At 37.9% G+C, this 19530-nt stretch overlaps 1 protein-coding gene across 1 annotated transcript in view; it reads left to right on the top strand.

The window, feature by feature from the left end:
* Positions 1 to 387: 387 nt before the first annotated feature.
* LOC145981608 (nose resistant to fluoxetine protein 6-like) overlaps positions 388 to 19530 on the top strand; it is a 104540-nt gene continuing 85397 nt past the window's right edge. The window contains exon 1 of the mRNA XM_083114976.1: positions 388 to 595. Within this exon, the coding sequence (XP_082971102.1) occupies positions 394 to 595 (202 nt within the window). The 5' untranslated portion in view covers positions 388 to 393. The remainder of the gene's footprint in view (positions 596 to 19530) is intronic.

The raw sequence follows: 19530 nt of genomic DNA on the forward strand, positions 1-19530 counted from the left end.
GTTTAAGAAGGCTTGAGAGTTATTCACAGCAATAAAAGTGCAAATATGTAACATTTGGTTTGTAGCGTCTGACATTATGAGAAAAGCATCGCCTTGACGTAAATGCACTCTGAACGCACGCCAAAGAAGCAAACAATTGTTCGATCCATTCACACGATCATCCATGCATGCAATATTTATACAAGTATAAAGCATATGATGTAGAGAGCATTGCATTCCTATTTGTCCACAGGTTGCGTTCGTTTCCGGTATGGATGAAAGACCAGCAATTAAAAAAAAAGAGAAAATATAAGCAGGAGGTCGTGACGTAGACACTCCTCCAGTGAAAGTGCTGATGGGGACCCAGCGCTGCTCCAGACTCAGCTTTCAGTTTCCTTCTGTGTGCGTTCGATCATGCATCCAGGCTTTCTCCTGCCGATACTTCTGGCGGTAGCCTCGGCAGCCAACTATAGTGTGGATTCCTTGTTGAACGTTTACGAGCCGTACAACTTGCATCAAGTATGGAACGGCGAGGTCCGAGTGTCGGAAAGATGTTATCAGTCCATGGAGCTGTTTCTTGATGGTTTGCAGATGGCCAACAGCTGGGCCCTGAAAAGTAAGTGTCCGCAGTGGCGTAGGTACGTTTTTCATTTGGGGGTACAAAATTCCATGTAAAAGTGCCACTGGACCACAATTTTTAAAATTGCTGTAACTTAATCCTATCTTGTAAGTGAAGAGTCTAAAATTGTCATTTGCACAAAAAGTCAAGTATTATACATAATTATGTTAAGATGTACTTCACATAGAGTTCGTTTATTTTAACTTTTTATTAACTTGTGTCTTGTATTGCGTCCCACCCAGGGTGCGAAATTATGGGCTTGGCCTCAAACAAGCAAAAGATGAGCAATTACTTTTAATTTCAAATACACTTTACTAAGAATAATTACGAAAACGCACACAAATTAGTGGAGTTGTGAGTATTGAATGCTTTCTCTCTCAAGACATCATTAACAAATCTACATCAATAAGCACAATATAAGAAAAACAAGAATGCAAAACAATAATAACTATAAAATCTAATTGATTTATATTAACATAAAGCACAAACTAAACAAAAACTTACACATAATAAAATCACTTGAAGTATTTCATAACTTATTAACATCTTTACCAGTTATAAAGGAAATAGTTAGCTGCTTTGCAATATTTGACATCTATACAAGTAAAAAATTAATTTCCTTTATGTAATTAGTAATTTTAATTGATTAGTTTATTTTTACTTTTAATAACACTATAATTATGTATATCGTATTATTTACACATATGTTTGTGGGGGAGGGAGTTTGTAGATGAAGAACTTTCTCCCCCCACCAGTTTTCAATGATTTCGCACCCTCCCACCCATGACAACAAAAAAACAATTAATTTCTCCTTTAACTTTTACATTTCCCCTTGAACTCAACCAGAATATTCAAAGGTCAATTACCTTCTCTCTTTGTCTTAAATATTTTATTTTTTATAATTTGCAAATTCACAGAAATTCAAATAAATTTCTTATTAGGTGAAGAGGAAGATGGAGGGACAACGTTGAGATGAACCTAAATGAAATCGGCAGGGATGGAAAAGAGTATAGATCTTGCTCAAGATAGGGACAGATGGGAGGCCTGTGTTGCTGCAGCCATGAACCTTCGGGTTGAAGAAGGCTAGAGAGAGAGGTGAAGGGGAAGTGTTTCGTCTGTCTCACCCTTAACACAAATTGTTCACTTGTAGTTATAAATCTGGGAAAGTGTTTTCAGGGTAGTTATGTTTCATCAACTATGTTAAGTTTCATATTTCGTTGCACAGAAACTGTAAGAAAAATGTTGCTTATCAGTACAATAGTTACTTTGTAGTCGCCGTGTCCCACCCGTGACGATGGAATGTCCCATATGAGTGAAAATCAGAAGTTTGTAATCTGAAAATTGCGAACAAAGATACATCTACTCGTTTTAATGCAAAGTTTTTGTGCGGAGACACTAGAGTCGTTTTCACGTTCAGAAGACACAATGGGCTCTTATGGGCAATGCTTTTCTTATGGGAAATACGAGCGCGCTGTTGTGAAATTTCTGGATTTACAAATTTAGCTTAAGTAAAATCGGTACCTGCAGTTTTGCAGGAAATTTTGTAGAGAATACGATGGTGAACACAAAAAACTGGTAACTTGCTTACATAATTTTAGATAAATTAAAAACGCAAATTTTCTGTGAAAACACAATTTTTACATTGTTTTCATTCCGAACGTTGAAACATGCCGTAAAATTGAAGCATTCATTATTTAAAAAGATTGACACTGTTTTTTAATTGTCATAGGTGATGGTGGTACTCAGAATTTATCAATACTTTAAAGCATATTTGCATTAAAAAAAAATTCAAATAAATTATGTGGAGATTTTTTATATTCGTGCAGTAGAAAATGTCGTCGCTGGCCATTTTTTGTTCTGTAATTCCAAGTAAAAACTTCCAGCGACAAAGTTGTGGAGAAAATAATGAAATTATTTTTTATAACCACTCAAAGGTTCCCAGAAATATTACTTCCATGCATTTGGAGTTTCTTTTTAACCCGAACCGCGCGCGAAGTAAGGAGACGTTGTCTGGCCATCTTGAGCTGGCTCACCGCAGCATTCCGGCTAATCACCACCAAGTTTTCGAGTTATTTTATTTCCATTCAGTAAATATATGAACTTCATGCAGTTTGTTATAATAGAATTGAAATTACTTAAATTTAATAATTGACAATTATTTCCAATGCTGCTGTTGTGAGCAACATTAGTGCTGTCGCAAATACACGTTCTTTTTATTTACATTACTGTCGACATTAATACTGAAATGAAGATCACCTTTCAGTTTCCAACTTACACATAAATTCATAGACATCATATTAACCATTGAAAGGCTTTCCAACACATGACAAAATATGGGGCTTCAAGATAGAAATATGACATGCCTTGCTTGAGTCATTCACGTCTTATCAGTTCACGTGGGCCATAACTCATTTGTTTGTTTGGGTTGCAAATTGAATCTAACCCATGTGCCAGGTTCCCATTACTTGAGTGAGTGAGTGCTTTGGTCTGTTTAGACTTTTTCCCTCTCTCGAAAAAGTGTATTCAGTTGTGTAAGCGCTCAGTGATTTTTACTTTTTTTAAGTGATTTCTGAAGTGTCATATTCGTGCATTACACTCGCGTGTGTAGTGATCGCAATGGATCATTGTAAAAAGGGTAACTGTAACGTTCACAGTATAATATTAATATTAATAATTACATATAATTATCATTATATATACAAAATATGTAACACCTTCATTGTGAAGGAAGGTCATCATTTCCCGGCGACATGAGCTAGCGCTGTATTGGCAACACTGTGCGGTTTCTCCATAAGCGCCGTTGTGTCTTCTGAACATGAAAACGACAATAGAAAAAATGTTATTTTAATAGCAGCACCTTTGCGTCCTGTCAGAAGGGGGGTGCAAGGGGGTAAAACTTGGATCCCCGGCGGAGGAGAACCGGGATTTTTTCCAGCTCCAGGGGCGTGGTACTGATCACATCACCACACGTGATCAAGAAAGTGTGGGGCCCTAACTCCACACCATGGTGTACTGCAAAGCACAGGGGAGAACTTTACCTTTACTTAGAGAGAAGTGTTGATTATAGTTAAGTTAAGGGGCTGGACCCCGTGTAATGTAAAGGGTGCAAAATAGCCTTGGCGCACCCCCTATTTTAATTTCGATCATTGTTTAGTTTGGCTCATAAAATTGCAAGAAGTATCAACGTATCTCTAAGGTTGCGTTCAGTGGAAATAGGATTATTGAGCTTTCTCACACCCTTAGGATACAAACGTTCAAAGTTTCAACACCAAAATTGTATGATATTCATTTCCCAGTTGTGGAATGACAATAATAGTTATGAATGAAGCTAAAACTAACCAATGAGAACCAATCCCCGCCAAGAGTTTTTTTTATGTTGGGTTTATACAGTGTGTCCGTAAAAAAATGGTGGGTTTTTTAACATAGTTTTGGAACAAAGCATGGTAGAGAGATGAACGATACGTCAAAGCAAAGAGAAACTCTCCAAGTTTATATATGCGAAAGCTTACGCGCTGACACCTACAGGCACGAGGGGTAGTGAGTGAAAAAGTGAATGTGTGGTGCGCTATTGGACGAGACAGAATTATTGGCCCCTTCTTTTTTGCTGAACAAACAATAACGGGGACCATCTTCCTGGATATGTTACAAAGGTATGCAGTGTCTCAAATACAGAAGAATTCCATTTTCCAGTTAGAAGGTGCTCCTCCACATATTTCCACAATCGTGCCTGATTTTCTTAACGAGACATTTCCTCAGCGATGGGTCGGATGAGTAGGGTGGATTGCCTGGCCCTCACGGTCTCCAGACCTTCTTACACCCATGGATTTCTTTTTGTGGGGTCTAGTCATAACACAAGTTCGAAATCTGGACCATTTGAAAGCAAGGATCACTGAAGCTGTTTCGTCTATCACACCGGATGTCCTCTGCCGTGTATGGGAAGAGACTGACGTCTTGACGTCTGCATGGCAACTAAGGGTTCACACATCGAAGTCTACTGAACAGGTAAGAAACTTGGAGAGTTTCTCTTTGCTTTGACGTATCGTTCATCTCTCTACCATACTTTGTTCCAAAACTATGACTGTTTAAAACCCCACCATTATTTTACGGACGCACTGTATAGTATCTTTCAAAAACGGAACTACGTACTTTTTCTTTCCAAGTAAGCAAAGCTCCTCAATTGTCATAATGCTGGGTTAATACCGATTGCCGAAATTTTGGCACCTCCACCGGGACTTGAACCCGGAAACGCTTGTACCAAAGGAGAGAATGCTAATCATTTGGCTACGCGAGAGTCATGGATATAGCTATTGCTGTGTAATTAGAGATGTCCCGCACCTTGGCCGGCTACGAGCGCAGGTTCGAGTCTCGTGGGTGTGCACAAAACCGGTGGCCACCCACCACCGGGAGAAAATTGGGAAGCTACGAATGAGTAGCGTAACCCGGCCATGAAAACCTACAACAACGGCTTGGGGTTCGTCGTGTTGACCACACGTCAGTCCGCAATTTGTTGGATGATCGCTCATCTCTGATGGGAGTGAGGTCGTCATTCGGTAGGTGCTCTGGCCATCGCGGGTTGTTGCACCACGGGTAAAAAAAAAGTATAATTATAGAATCCAGTTCATTTTTACTGCAGACCCAGTGCTGATTAGTGCTTGTATGCAAAAATGAAAACAAAATCTCAAAATAGTAGTCCCCATCGCCTCAAATGAAGCATTAAAAATGTAGATAAAACATTGTTGTTGTTTTTTTTAAATGTACTGCGCTGATCTTAGAATCCAGTTACAATGCTTAGCAAAACTCAGTGCCTCGAGGTCCATCGCCTCTATTCTCTGGATTGCGTGATCTGAATCCTAAACCATTGCTTTCAAGTAGCGGTACCAGTTTGGTATGGGGAAAACACCTTTCACTCGTTCATTTCGTCTTGTTTGATATTGGTGCTTATCTATTATGCACTGCCAAACATTCTTTAAGATGGGATTTTGCTTTTCTCACGAAAATAATTTCAATTATTCACATTAAGAGTATTTATTGTTCTTCCTTTCGTAAGGCACAATATGGCGGGCACAGCTTGGCCCGTCGTGGATCATCAGTGGGTATGCAGTGTTTCCAACCTTCTTAACCGAAAAACGCCCCACAAACCATTCACGGAAGGTTAGGTTAGGTTAAGTTAGGTTAGGCAAACATAGTTAAAATTATAAACCAAACCATTCACGCATAACCCCCAAAACAATTCACTCATAGCCCAGAAAACCATTGGCGGATAGCCCCACGAACCATTTCCGGCAAGGTTAGGTTAAGCAAGCATAGTTAAAATTTTGTTCGTAAAACAATGCGATATAGCTTTTAAAAAAAAATCACCTTCACTTCCTGCAAAACAACGGCGTGGTTGGAAACACTGACAGAGGGTTGGGGTTACGTCATCAAACGTACATCTGGTCCACGTAGAGGAAAAACGGCAATTGTGCGTTGGAGCTATATTTCTCTTCGAAAATACATGAATTCCTGGTCGAATAGATTCAACGATGAAAGAAAATACCACCACGAACTTTGAAAATGCCACAGAAACTCATTTCCGTAAGTAGTTTTTCCTGTAAAATTGAAGAAATGCGTTTTCCCTATATCAAACTGTTACCCAAGTAGCTACCCACTTGTCCTCGCGATGCTGGGTCAACAGACATTTTTGGAGCTCGTACCGGATCGAACCCGCGACCGTTCGCACCAAAGGTGAGAGCATAAACATTTGGACTACATGTGAGTTCTGCTAAGCCATGGTGCACGAATTGATGGAGAAGAATCACTTAACCCTCTCACTTGTTTTCTTTCGAAAACTAAGCCTTCATGTCAAAAGTGTAATTGCAGAATTTTCTTTTATAATTTCAGTACAAATTTTCATTTTGTTCCAAGAAAATAATAAACAGATAAGCTATATTAGGCTCAGGGACTAAAACAAAGAAACTCAAACAATGAACCGTAAAGAAAAAGTTCTTTGTTTCAAACAACCAGAGATTAAACGATGTAATACAGAAAATATGAAAGTTTACAAAAAGATGATGCACTAAAATTAGACAACACGATATGTGGCTAAGATACAATGCTTTTCCCTTGTCGTGATGTTGGGGACAGAGTTTGTAAGTAACTACGTCAGGTTAACCTTGCAGCAGGTTTTATGTATCAATCCGCGCGAGAACTGAGCTCAGAATCTTCCGTGCCAGTCTTTCCTCAACCGCCGAGCTGCTTACATCGGAGACACTGAGAAAATCTACAGTATTGCCAACCGCACAACACATCAAAACCCGCATGCATGTCAAGTGGATTGTATTTTTGCTTCTCTTTGTCTCCTGAAACATAACATTTTAAAAGTACTTTCTGCGCATATATTATTTAATAAATGTGTCATTAATATAAGAGCGAAACAACTTCTAAACATGAGAGCATGTGTGTATATTTCGAGCACGCAAAAATAAAAATAAACAAAGATAAAAGTAAACAACGATAGGCCCCTCTTGAATTTAATGACAAATTATTGTTTTTGGTTTAGAAAGAAATAGATTTATGAAAAACTTGGTTGCTTCGTTCGCAATACATCCGTTACTGTAAGACACACGCACTTCAAGTTGTACCACCAAAAAAGCATGATTTGTTATTGGTGATATATACAATCAGGTGCATTGTCTGTCGCTATTACTCTGGTTTCAATTTATGAATCACTTCACTAAACCAGGATTCAAATCTTGGTCTGTCTATTTGTTGCTGATAATCACCCTTCCCTTTCTTTGCGCTGAAAAGTAAATATGCGCCTTCAACAAAGCTTTCATTGCCGCCAGTGGGTGAAACAATAAGCCTCCCCCTTCCCCTCATCGTCGGTTTCTTCAGCCCTGGCGGTGGTTTTGCATGGTGGTATCCTTCCATGGTTTATTCCCCCTTCCCCCACTCACCGAGTTGAAGGACGTCTCGTCCAAATAATAAACATGTTTCTTCTCACTGCGATATATTTTAATACCGCGGAGATTCTTTTGTCGTCAAACAACAAACAATCGTTTCCTCTTGCTAAACTCAAACCGCAAATCATTCAACACCCGTGATACAATTCGTGTGCACATTGACGGCAAATCACCTCACGCCCTGTTTTACTTTGATCTTGTTGCCGCAAGGAGGATTATGCATTTAAAACAACTTGCTTGACTTTGAAGAACATTTCCTTTCGGATGAAGCCCAAAATAACATTCGGGTAAAACCGCGCGCTGAACAGGAGATTCAGCCATTCTCGCCGCTCTACAATAAACATAGGGTTAAAATAGTGGGATGTGCAACACTGGTATCAGCGATTTCACGCGCTCTGCAACGCATTCAGTCTCGCTCGACTCGCTCTAAAGTTTCAATGTCTCTTCAACGCAATACAGATTCGAGTTGGCGAATCTGCGGTTCTAAGTTCGTCTGCACAGTGATTGCAACCAATTAAGTCCATACCTGCTAATCAATGTATTATTTTGTCTGTATATTACAAATTAAATAACTGTTTTCTTGCAAGTATGCAGTTGTGTCGGAATAGAACCCGTCTCAGTGGAACTATATTCTTGCGCGCACGTTTGGATCTACATATGCTAAAACCTGCTGCAAGGTTGACCTGACGCTTAGCTTAGTTACGAATAACGCAGTTAGAAGTAACAATTACTTTTTCAGGAATTCTAACTGTAACTAGCTACTTTTAAAAGTAAGTGACTTCAACTGTAACACACTTACTTTTGTGATAGAAGTAACCTTATCAACAGTTACTTTACGACACTTACTTTGTTAACTGGTCACGGAGAAAGAGTTAAATTTGGCAACTCTTGTTTCCAATTAAGTGTTTTCTCTGAATGCTAAGGTGGAAGGATTTTCGTGGCGTTTTTAAATGCAAATTATAAACCTTGATTCTGCGTAATTTGTTTCCATGAAAATTTACAGCAGAAAGTAACTATGAAAGTAACTTACAGATACGCAACAATGACCTACAAAGCCCTCAAGCTAATTTATTCACCTTCATCAGGTTAATAATTAATGAACCAGTTTCTAAACGAATGCAACTACTACATACAAATTTACTGAATATTTTAGAAAGTTTACAATGGGCTACTTTGATTTCACTAAAATCACCTACTTAATGTATAAGTATTGTAAGATAAGATAAACACTGTTAAAATAAGTTAATTAATTGTTATATCCTGAAACCCCTACTGTAGTTGTTTCCAAGGCAAGAATAGTACATTAGCCTAATGCTGATTAATACTGGCAGACAGACTATTTTTAGATATTAAATATCCATTGTACTAAAATCTGGTAATATTTCAGTTCACAAAATACTATATTTGGATCTGCAGTAGTTTCCGAGCGACAAAAGGTATCGCCTGACTCAATTGTTGACACGACCAGACAAATGAACGATCCAATCACAAATATTTTATTTATGCCTATCGATACACTATGTTACATCACCTTTTGGCACGCGCAGGAATCTCCTGCACGTGCCAAAAGCTAAGGTAATATTCAGCTCCGCTCTGGGAGAGATTTGGCAACCTTGTACTCGCCAGCATATCAAAGACAGCAGGCCCAGTGGCTTTATCACTGGTTGACACAATTACCACACAGGTAGAAGAGTGGAAGCTTAAATCAAGTGACGGGCTGCCTTGCTAATCAAGTTTGGCATGTACGTACATAAGTTCACAAAGTATCAATGATCTTTCTTCGTGAATATTACACTTTATTTCTACGTAGTTTCGACAGCAGATAACGTGAATGCAGTAACTGACTAACATGCCTAGTCAATGGAAGTTTTATTTCTTGACTTGTCTTGTAATTGGATGATATGGAATAGTCACAGAGCCCACGTTTCAATGTTTCTACCACAACCTTAAGCCCATTAGAATTGTTCTCTGTACATTCTGCACAATTATAGTAAGATTTAAATTAGGCATTCAGAACCATTATTCAATATAAATTTACAACTATTACTTTATTATAATATTTAATGAAGATAAATTATACTAAATTCTGGTTAACCTTATTGTTCGCAATATATAAAACTGAATTTATGTTCTTATTATGTGTGATTTTCTTTGTCAGGACCCTAATCCTACAGAATGCTACGTATATCTGTGCTATTTACCAAGCCTTTTGTTAATGTAATGAGGATATGCTTTTGTGAAGATCTTTCTGTATCTTGATGCCTGTAGATTTCTGGGAAAACTAGAAGTAGAACTTTAAATTATTTACATTGCGAATTTCAAACTTCCTAAATGCAGTCTAAAGTCTAATATGTAATATTTGTGATACATAATTCAAGGTCCTTTATAGGGCCCAACCCCAACATTTGAATGAGATACGTTTATTTTAACAATGTGTAAGTGGAATTTCTTGCCTTTATTAATTTAAAACACACCAAAACAAGTTGGTTTAATAAAAAAAAATGAATAGATTATATCATTTAAAATATAGTAATTTATTTTGAAAAATGTAGAATTAATTTTACCTAATTTAAATAGCATGTAACTTATTATAATCAATTAGTTTTTCAATGATATTCCTTTACTCAACCTGATATTTGTAACAATCCTTGTTGCCTAGAGAACAAACGGAGATACCCAATTTTTTAAATAATGTATGATCTTATCGATATTTCAACATAAAATATGATACAGCTCTGTAATTTAAGATGTTATGGAAGGATCACTATAAAGTCGACTGTTTCTGTGAATTTTTAACTTCGATTTGCAAACAGATAGACAGATCAATGAACGTACTCAACACTGGCATTTCCTTATTCTGAAGCAACAAGAATTTATTTATACTTAAGTAATAGCAACGAATCTCACATTGTTTTGCACACCATCATCAATAATGTTTAACAGAAATAAATGTTTTTACATCGAGGCACAATAAATCATATGAATGAAGTACACACAGCAGAACCTTTAGTTCCAGAACCTAACTTGACTGAAGTTAAAGATGCTATTAAAAGGCTAAAGAATAACAAAGCACCTGGCATTGATTTAATACCAGCTGAGTTAATTAAATATGGTGGAAATTCATTAATATGTCAAATTCATAAATTAATTTGTTTAATATGGAATAAAGAAAGAATCCATAATTGTTCCTGTGTTTAAGAAAGGTGATAAAATGAACTGCAATAATTACCGTGGAATTTCTCTACTCTCAACAACATATAAAATATTATCTAACATTCTTTTAACAAGACTAACCCCATATGCTAATGAAATTATAGGTGATTATCAATGTGGATTTAAACGTAACAGATCAACTACTGATCAAATTTTTCACATCAGTCAGACACTTGAAAAAAAAAGTGGGAATATAATCAAAATGTCCATCAGCTATTCATTGATTTTAAAAAAGCATATGATTCAGTCAAAAGAGATAAACTATATAATATATTAGTAGAGTTTGGAATACCTAAGAAGCTTGTTAGTATGATAAAAGTATGCACCAGTGAAACAGAAAGTAAAATTCGTGTGGGTATTAATATGTCTGAAAAATTTACAATTCATGATGGGTTAAAACAAGGAGATGCATTATCTCCATTGCTCTTTAATTTTGCCTTAGAATATGCTGTTAGGAAGGTAAAAGAAACTAAAGAAGGACTAAAATTAAATGGTGTGACTCAGTTGTTAGCATATGCAGATGATGTAGACTTACTGGGGGATGATGTGAATACAATTAAGAATAATGCTAAAATATTTTTCAAAACTGCTAAAGAGATAGGTTTGGAAGTTAACAAAGAGAAAACTAAATATATGCTTACAGGCCGAAAGCAAGTGTTAGGTAATATTCAAAATCTAATTATTGATAACAACTCGTTTGAACCAGTTTCCAAATTCAAATACTTAGGAGTAATATTAACAAATGAAAATTATATTAAAGAGGAAATAAAAAGTAGGCCGCGGTGGCTCAGTCGGTAACGCGTCTGACTACCATGCTCAAGGTCCCGGGTTCGATCCCCGGCCGGTTCAAATCCGGGAACTTTTCTAACGGTGGAAGCGGCCCCGGCGCCCACCCAGCGTCGAATAACATGGGTACCTGGGGGAAACCCTGGGGGGTAAAGGCGGTCAGGGGCGTGATGCTGATCACATCACCCCCACTCACGACCGGATCAAGAAAGTGTGGGGCGTTACCCCCACACCCCCTATACGCCTTCATGGCGTGGTGCTATGCACAGGGGAACACTTTACCTTTTTTTTTTACCTTAATTCAGGAAATGGATGTTACTTCTCTCTTCATAAAATTTTGTCTTCTCGTTTAATATCTAAGAAACTAAAAGTTAAAATATACAAAACAGTAATTTTGCCTGTAGTATTATATGGATGTGAAACTTGGTCCCTTACATTGAAAGAGGAACATAAATTGAGAGTATTTGAAAATAAGATCCTTAGGAAAATCTTTGGACCTAAAAGGGATGAGGAGACAGGTGAGTGGAGAAGGTTACATAATTTAGAACTACATAATTTGTATTCATGTCCAGATATTATTAGAATAATTAAATCAAGAAGACTTAGGTGGGCAGGCCATGTGGCACGAATGGGAGAGGAAAGAGGAGTTTACAGGATTCTTGTTGGGAAACCTGATGGTAAGAGACCTGTAGGAAGGCCAAGACGAAGATGGAGGGACAACGTTGAGATGGACCTAAGGGAAATCGGTAGGGATGGAAAAGAGTATATACATCTTGCTCAAGATAGGGAAAGATGGAAGGCCTGTGTTGCTGCAGCCATGAACCTTCGGGTTTAAGAAGGCTAGAGAGTTAGTTAGTTAGTTAGTTAAAAGCTGGCAAGACATAAGACAGGCCGAATATTTAAACCAAAGAACACGAGACAGTGAGTACTTACTTTATCCTCTATATCTTCAAGGACCTGGCCTTACTCAACGCTAAGTGCAAAATTGAAACGGATCTCTAACGTTTTCAGAATTTTTGCTAGCAGCAGAATCACAGGCGTACGCAGAGGGAGCTGATGTGGCTGCAGCCCCTCCCGAAATTTTGAGAAAATCAACATTTCCAAATAAAAGCAGTAAGGAACTCGAGTAAAAAATAAAGTCGTAACAGAACCTCCTCCTTAAAATTACAATTTTTGTCTTCGCAAAACGTTTAAAACTAGGGTTCAAAATGGCAATTATAAAAGTATTCTGTCCCATCCCAGAACAAAACTGTGTGATATTCACCTTTATAATTCCATCCCCCCGAAATATAAATCCTGCGTACGCCAGTGAGCAGAATACGAGCGATTTTCAGAGACTATACATTTTGGTCCGTTTGTGTCAGCTTACACTGTCCCCCAACTTAACGTCACTGCTGGGTAAGTTGATAAAAGTTAAAACAACTGCATGAAATATACATTCAAATTCGAGTTACACCGTACATTTTATTCATTTTGACAGCAATATCATTTTTATGTAATGAACATGAAAATTTCAATTTTGAAATAAGCAACAGTTCAGGCGATTGGCGTTCCTCTTCATATCTTCTACATCACGATCAGCTTCTCTAATATCTTAAAAAAATTTGAAACCATAAGAAAATAGACACTTTTCTATCCACCTATTACGAATAGATACACTACTGTCATTGATGGTCCACTGAAATCCACTCACTCACTTTTGTGGCTTCTGAAATAAATGATTGCTGGATAGTACGTACAGTCACGGCCACTTCTGGGTTGCAATAATAACATTGACTTTCAATGGAATCGTTACAACCCAGAAATGTCCGTGACTGTACAACATCCCACCTAGCAATCCTTGCATGAACTTGGAGTAATCATTACTTATCCATAGGGTAGTTATACCCACTGGCGTACGAACGATTTTTTTTTTCGTGAGGGGTTGGAATTGTGAAGTTGGCTGTTTTATAAAAGATATTTCGTATATTTTGTATTTTAGAAATTTCTACTCTCAAAAATGACAATCGGGGGTCAATTTAAGTCATTTTGCATTTACCACCTTTTGGTTTTATTTGAAATATTTGATTCTCTCAAATTTTTGGAGGGGGTTGTAGCCCCATCAGCCCCTTCTGCGTACGCCAGTGGTTATAGCAAATGTCGATTGTCTTTAGCGAATGACATCGCTTTATAGGAATGCCTATGGTAAGCCTAGAACAATCTGAGTGGTGGCCATTCACAGCGCAGAACGATTATTTGGACAAAATCCTGTTTCCCTGCTGGCTTCTCCGGGGAGGAGGGATTTTAATGTTGCTGATTCTTGTCCAAGCAGTACGCCTAATTGGTTGTTTAACAGAGGGTCACTGGGATAAAGGCGGCCCCCGCATAGGCTGAAACGGCAACTCCACTAGTTATTTCGATCGGACTATTTAGGAAACTAGGTTAAATTTAAATATAACATGTTCTACAATAAAAACTCTCAATCTGTATTATGATATAAATGATAGTAATTAATTACTTCGTTACAAAATGTAATCATGAACTGATGATATAACAATGTTCTGATAAGTGTCCATGTAACATTACGCGGTTGCACAGTACACAAAGTTGCAAAGTGTTTACTTTATGTTAAATTATCATTATCATATAAACATGGGCGGAGTTTGAGCTTTTGCTTTGTGGGGGGCACACTCTGGGAGAAGCATATGATGTACCTGAGGGTTGTTGAATATCCCCTAGCTTATAAGGGGTCCGGAGACCTTCCCCCGGAAATTAAAAAAACAACAACTTAAAAACACTGAGTTTTAGGCCTTTTAGATTTGAAAATGTTAAATTTCCTCGCTTAAGTAAACAAATATTAATTAGTATATTGGTTGTCAGTTTTAAAAGAAACAAAACAGTACATTTTGCATTTCATTAATTTTTTATTGATACAATACTCGTATTACTTTAAAAAAGTTACGGTACAATAGTAAGCTTCAGAAATTTTAGAAAAATTAAATTGAAAAGTTCTTTTGATGCCTCAGCAGTAACTGTTGACTCAACACAAAGTCATTTTACGTTTTTCTTTCTTCAAACTGTACACATCAATCAAATCGTCTAAGACCCACTATTATGGCGCAATTACCGCACATCCCATCATACCAAACGTCAAGATTTGCGGTATGGCTTCATAACAAAAATGTAGTAATTGAACTTAATCATGCGTTATTTTTTTTAGTCTTTTTTAAGTTGGAGGGGCCAGACCCCCCCCCCCCCGGCTCCTCCAGAACTCCGCCTATGCATGTAACTACAAAGTCCAACGTCTGGGGGATAATTTTACACCACCTCGGAACACATTTCCGTCGTAGAATTACATTATGTTCGTGGACAGGATCCTCCTTGGACTGAGATCCGGTTCGCGTTATTCAGTGACACTCTTTGGAAACGATGTTATTATGGGATGTAATTGTATGCTGAAGCAAAATGGACTTAGCCACGCATTATCCAGTCTATGAACGGTGATACAGAGAAACGTAAGTTTACATAAAACAAAATGCACAATCTACAACCGTACCAAGTATATTGAAATTTTCTGTAGAGCTTCAAAGAATCATGTCACGTCATGTCTGTTGATATGAGAAGTTCGCAATCGGTTGTTCCCGGAAAGTGCGGAAAGCGGAAACGATTTAGAGAGCATTTTCCCAAAGTGCTTTTCCTTGACTCATGCTTTTAGAAAGTAAAAGGAAAAGCGTTTGCGTAAGAAAGGATTGCCTGATAAAAGATGCACTTATGCCAACGTAAGACTCATTTTCAAGTGTTTGCTCTATTGGCAAACATACGATAAGCAAACGTGGGATTGTTATGAGGAAGAAGACATTCCCGAGTGTGTTTTTGTTTTTATTATTTAGTATATCTTAATACTTTTGTGATGTTCAACTTCATTAACCAAACATATAAACTCAAGTTAACGAATTGATTTTCTTTGTGGCAGGTTTGAACTTGAGAATTATGATTGGGTTACACTTTTTAACACTAGTTAAAAAAACTTTTTCAATGGCTTTTATTCAGTGTTGTTGAAGGTCAGAAACACATAAATTCTAATGGATTCTATTGGGTTCCGTAACAGGACAGGAACCTTTTTTATACACAATTTAAATTCGGTCCAAATTGCGTATTGTTTCATTTTAATACGTAACTTGGACCCTATTTAAATTGATCCGAAAATAAGGTTTCTGGACCTAGGCACGTATCTAGAAATATGTTTTTTGGGGGGTGGGTCCAAACCAAGTGACAGGAATAATAATAATAATATTTAAATTAAAATAATTATATTAAATCAAATTAATACTAATTACAATACATAAATTAATATATTATTATCACACAATTAGGTAAAAAGACTATAAGAATATAGATATAACAGCGCATATTCATTACGTAGCTTACCTGTAGTTTGAGTTGGTGTTTTAAGTCCACTTTATGCACAGTAAGGCTAATCGGGACTGGACCTACAGTTTAAAGTGGGATCCGAACCACTTGTGCCTCCACCGGGTATCGAACCCGGGACCCCTTGATTACAAGGCAACGACGCTACCACTGCGCCAAAGGGGAGGCCCACCTGTAGTTAAGATCGGAATAATTTACATAAAGCAAGTGCCCTGGCAATGAAATTAATGTCAAATAGATGGTTACATGTAGTTGCAAGCCCGTAGCTAGAGGGGGGACAACTGCCCCCCTGAGAGCCTGCTTTGCCCCCCCCCCCCCCGTGAAAAATACTGAACACATTCATACTTGGAATTCTCACTAACCTTTACAATTATATCATGTGTTACTCTAGCAACATAACAAAGACACTTATTGATTTTGTGATTTGTTAGGGTGTATGGGATTGGGTGGGGGGGGGGGTGGGGGGATTCCATTCCAGATTCAGACTTCGGGAAATGATTTCGCAATTTTCAGTATCTAGAACAGTTGTGACAATTTGAGTAGTCTTGTATTAAAGGTGCCTAAAGGTGTCGGATGTTCTTCTTGGATGTGTTGCTATGAACTTGGAACTGCTTAAATGTTTGTTTCCCCAAGTCTACCTTTTGGTAATAGTGATTCATGTGGTAGAGAGAGGGAGTGGATATTTGATTTCTGTTACTTAGCGTTGCTTTTCTGCCACTTCTACCTAATCGCAACAATGAGTGATGACGTGAAATTGATGAAGAGACACTCATAAACAGTGCCGCAACCACATGCGGGCAGGGGACATTGCCCCCCCCCCCCGACCTTGGACGGAAGTCCATTCTAGGGGAAGCAAACATTGAAGTAAAAAAAACAAGACTAGGAGAATCTAAGAATAGCAGGACAATTGGATACTCATGATGGAATTAGTTTTTACGTATTCCTTACATTTATCTTCCAGACGGCGAAGGGCACTTGTAAGGGGCACAGAGGGGCAATTTCCCCTCCTCGATTTCAAATGTTATACAAATAAAAATAAATTTCGTAAAAATTTCATGCTCGCTTCACTCGCTATTTCTGCTGTTCCTATAGTCCAAGTTCAGAGGCTATGGGGTGGCGGGAGTCAGCCCTGGGAGCAAAACGATCTATATGGAAAAAAATTATTTGCGCCCTATTATACATTTAAACCCCTCTCGTAGCCAAGCTGTTAGACCGTCTAACGACCTAAATGTAACAATTAAGCCTTGTTTCCATGATAGAAAAAAATACAAAATATGCTAACCAAGGCAGTCTATAATGAGAAACACTAAAGTGATTTTTCACGGAAATATAGACATCCTTGGTCAGCATATTTGTTTTTTTTTGTTTTTATGTCCCAGACACGTGTGGCTCGCGTGGTAACTCAGGAACAAGAAAAAAGGAATTTATAGACTTCTAAATGTGTAGTGTTTAAAAATTAACAGCATGTAAAAACGATTCTTACATTCCACGTTTATAAATCTGTAACAAAAATTCAAATTCAAACTCGAATAAAAACCTTTAAAAGTCCGACAAAGATTGCTTGACAGACTGTATGAAGCTCACATCTGCATGAAGTATTACTATTATTTGCAACAAAACGCCATTTTTGGCATTTTAAAATGGCGCCTCCTCCACACACTTGCACCAATGGGAGCAATGGTTTCTTTCCCTCTGAAAGTCTAAAACTTATTGATTTTTCCTAGAATTTTCGTAAAATTTCTATATGCTTACGACAAAAGTGTAAATCATCAACCCTGAGACCTTCTGTAAACAAACAGTCTCACCGAGTCGATGTATCACTCCGCGTCAGACCTTCCCGCACGCATAAAACTCGCCATGTTGAAAGTGGCACTACTTCCTTGCTATTCACATGATTATTTTTAGAAAATAACCAATGTTATAAAATATCATTATGTACACAAATCTCTAAGCTCATTGAAAGTTACAATGCATATTCCTACAAAATGTTCACACTTATCTTGCCTTGCCTTGCCATGTCACCAAGTTATTTTACGAAGTGCACTATATTAGGCGGAACAAAAATCGTTATTAGGAAGCTTGTCAAAGTTTCCAACCGCAATAAATTTACGAACTTTCTTTGTCTTGTTTTGATCATCATCATCAATATATTTATTGGACTTACAGCATTGCATATGGCTGTTTATGCCCATTATATACGTACATAAGATACAATTTACATAAAATCTACAAACAAATTTCAAATACACTCCTATCTATATCAAACCTTAGAAATATACGTTACCATGTTATATAATTTTGTCTAAAAAAATGCAAGTAAAATATATTCAATTCGCATGCAAGAAAGAAGAGAAATTTATGGGAAATGATTACTGGTGCAAAGAGTTAACCATAAAGGTGAAGCAATAAGTACAAAAGAAAGAGCATTGGGTTTAAAGTGAGACGCCATTTACGGCAACGTATCCCATACTACAAATTGGCCGTTGTTTTACCTTACGTAATGAATCCTGTAACAACGCTGGATTTTCGTGTGGATTATTTTACTTCTATGAGTTTGCAATGCTTTCTGCATGCACGTGGTTTTCTTTACAGAAGGTCTCAGGGTTGGTGATTTTAACTTTAGCAAGTTTTCGAATGGACAATGGCTTCAGTTCGCAGGCAGATGGGTGGAAAGATCTTCCCATACGTGACCGACTCCACAGGCATTACAAAGATTACTCTCGTGAGGTATACAAGCGTTCACTGGCGTAAGCAGGGGGAAGCAGATAGGCGCAGCCTCCTCCGAAATTTTGAGAAAATAAAAAAAAAAATCAAATGAAAGCAACTTGGGATAAAACCAAGAATGCAAACTTCCTGAAAATGACCCCTGATTGTCATTTTTTCTTTGATCTACTTTTAGAATGAAGGTTAATAATGGTAGTTGCGAAATATTTTGCAGTGTTTCCCCCCCTTCCCACTGAAAAGCAGCTGTGTAAAATCCACCATTACCAATTCCAGTACCCCTCCGAAAAAAATCTTCGTACGCCAGTGCAGGCAGCCAGGCACTTAACTCAGACTGGAAATATATGTAGGTCAGCAATGAGTCTATGCTAACTTGCTGCAAACTTGTGCAACCCTACACGGCGGTTCAAAAGACTTAACCGGTCGAATGCAATGCTTCACTACGCCATAGGGAAAGTCTAATTTTCCATATCACACGATGAAACAGCTTGAGGACATTCTCAATGATTTTCAACCTCATTACTTCCGGTTTCTAACGACAAAAAAGTCACATACTGACACTGATGTGTTTATAGTTGCGTTAAGCGAGCAGGCGTAGATGAAACACGTAAATAGGTTGCTCTGCGACGTCCCGCAAAAGCAGTATCTCTCAGCGTGTGTCACGTGCGTGTTCTTCAGTAGGTTAGTGTGTTCTTGCGTAAGAGCGCGGTTTTATCGCCTTCGGCCAGCACCTGGCGGAGAAAGGAAGGCATCTAGAGTAGCCTGCCACCTGGAAACACAGCGGAAAAGAAAGAAAACGCCACGGGCTGTGCAACGCCTGATGACAAGGAATAAAAGTGAAATGGTATTCTGAGAGGTTCCTTT

The sequence above is a fragment of the Lepisma saccharinum genome, chromosome 29 (genome assembly GCF_977018435.1).
Source record: "Lepisma saccharinum chromosome 29, izLepSacc3.1, whole genome shotgun sequence".
NCBI lineage: Eukaryota > Metazoa > Arthropoda > Insecta > Zygentoma > Lepismatidae > Lepisma > Lepisma saccharinum.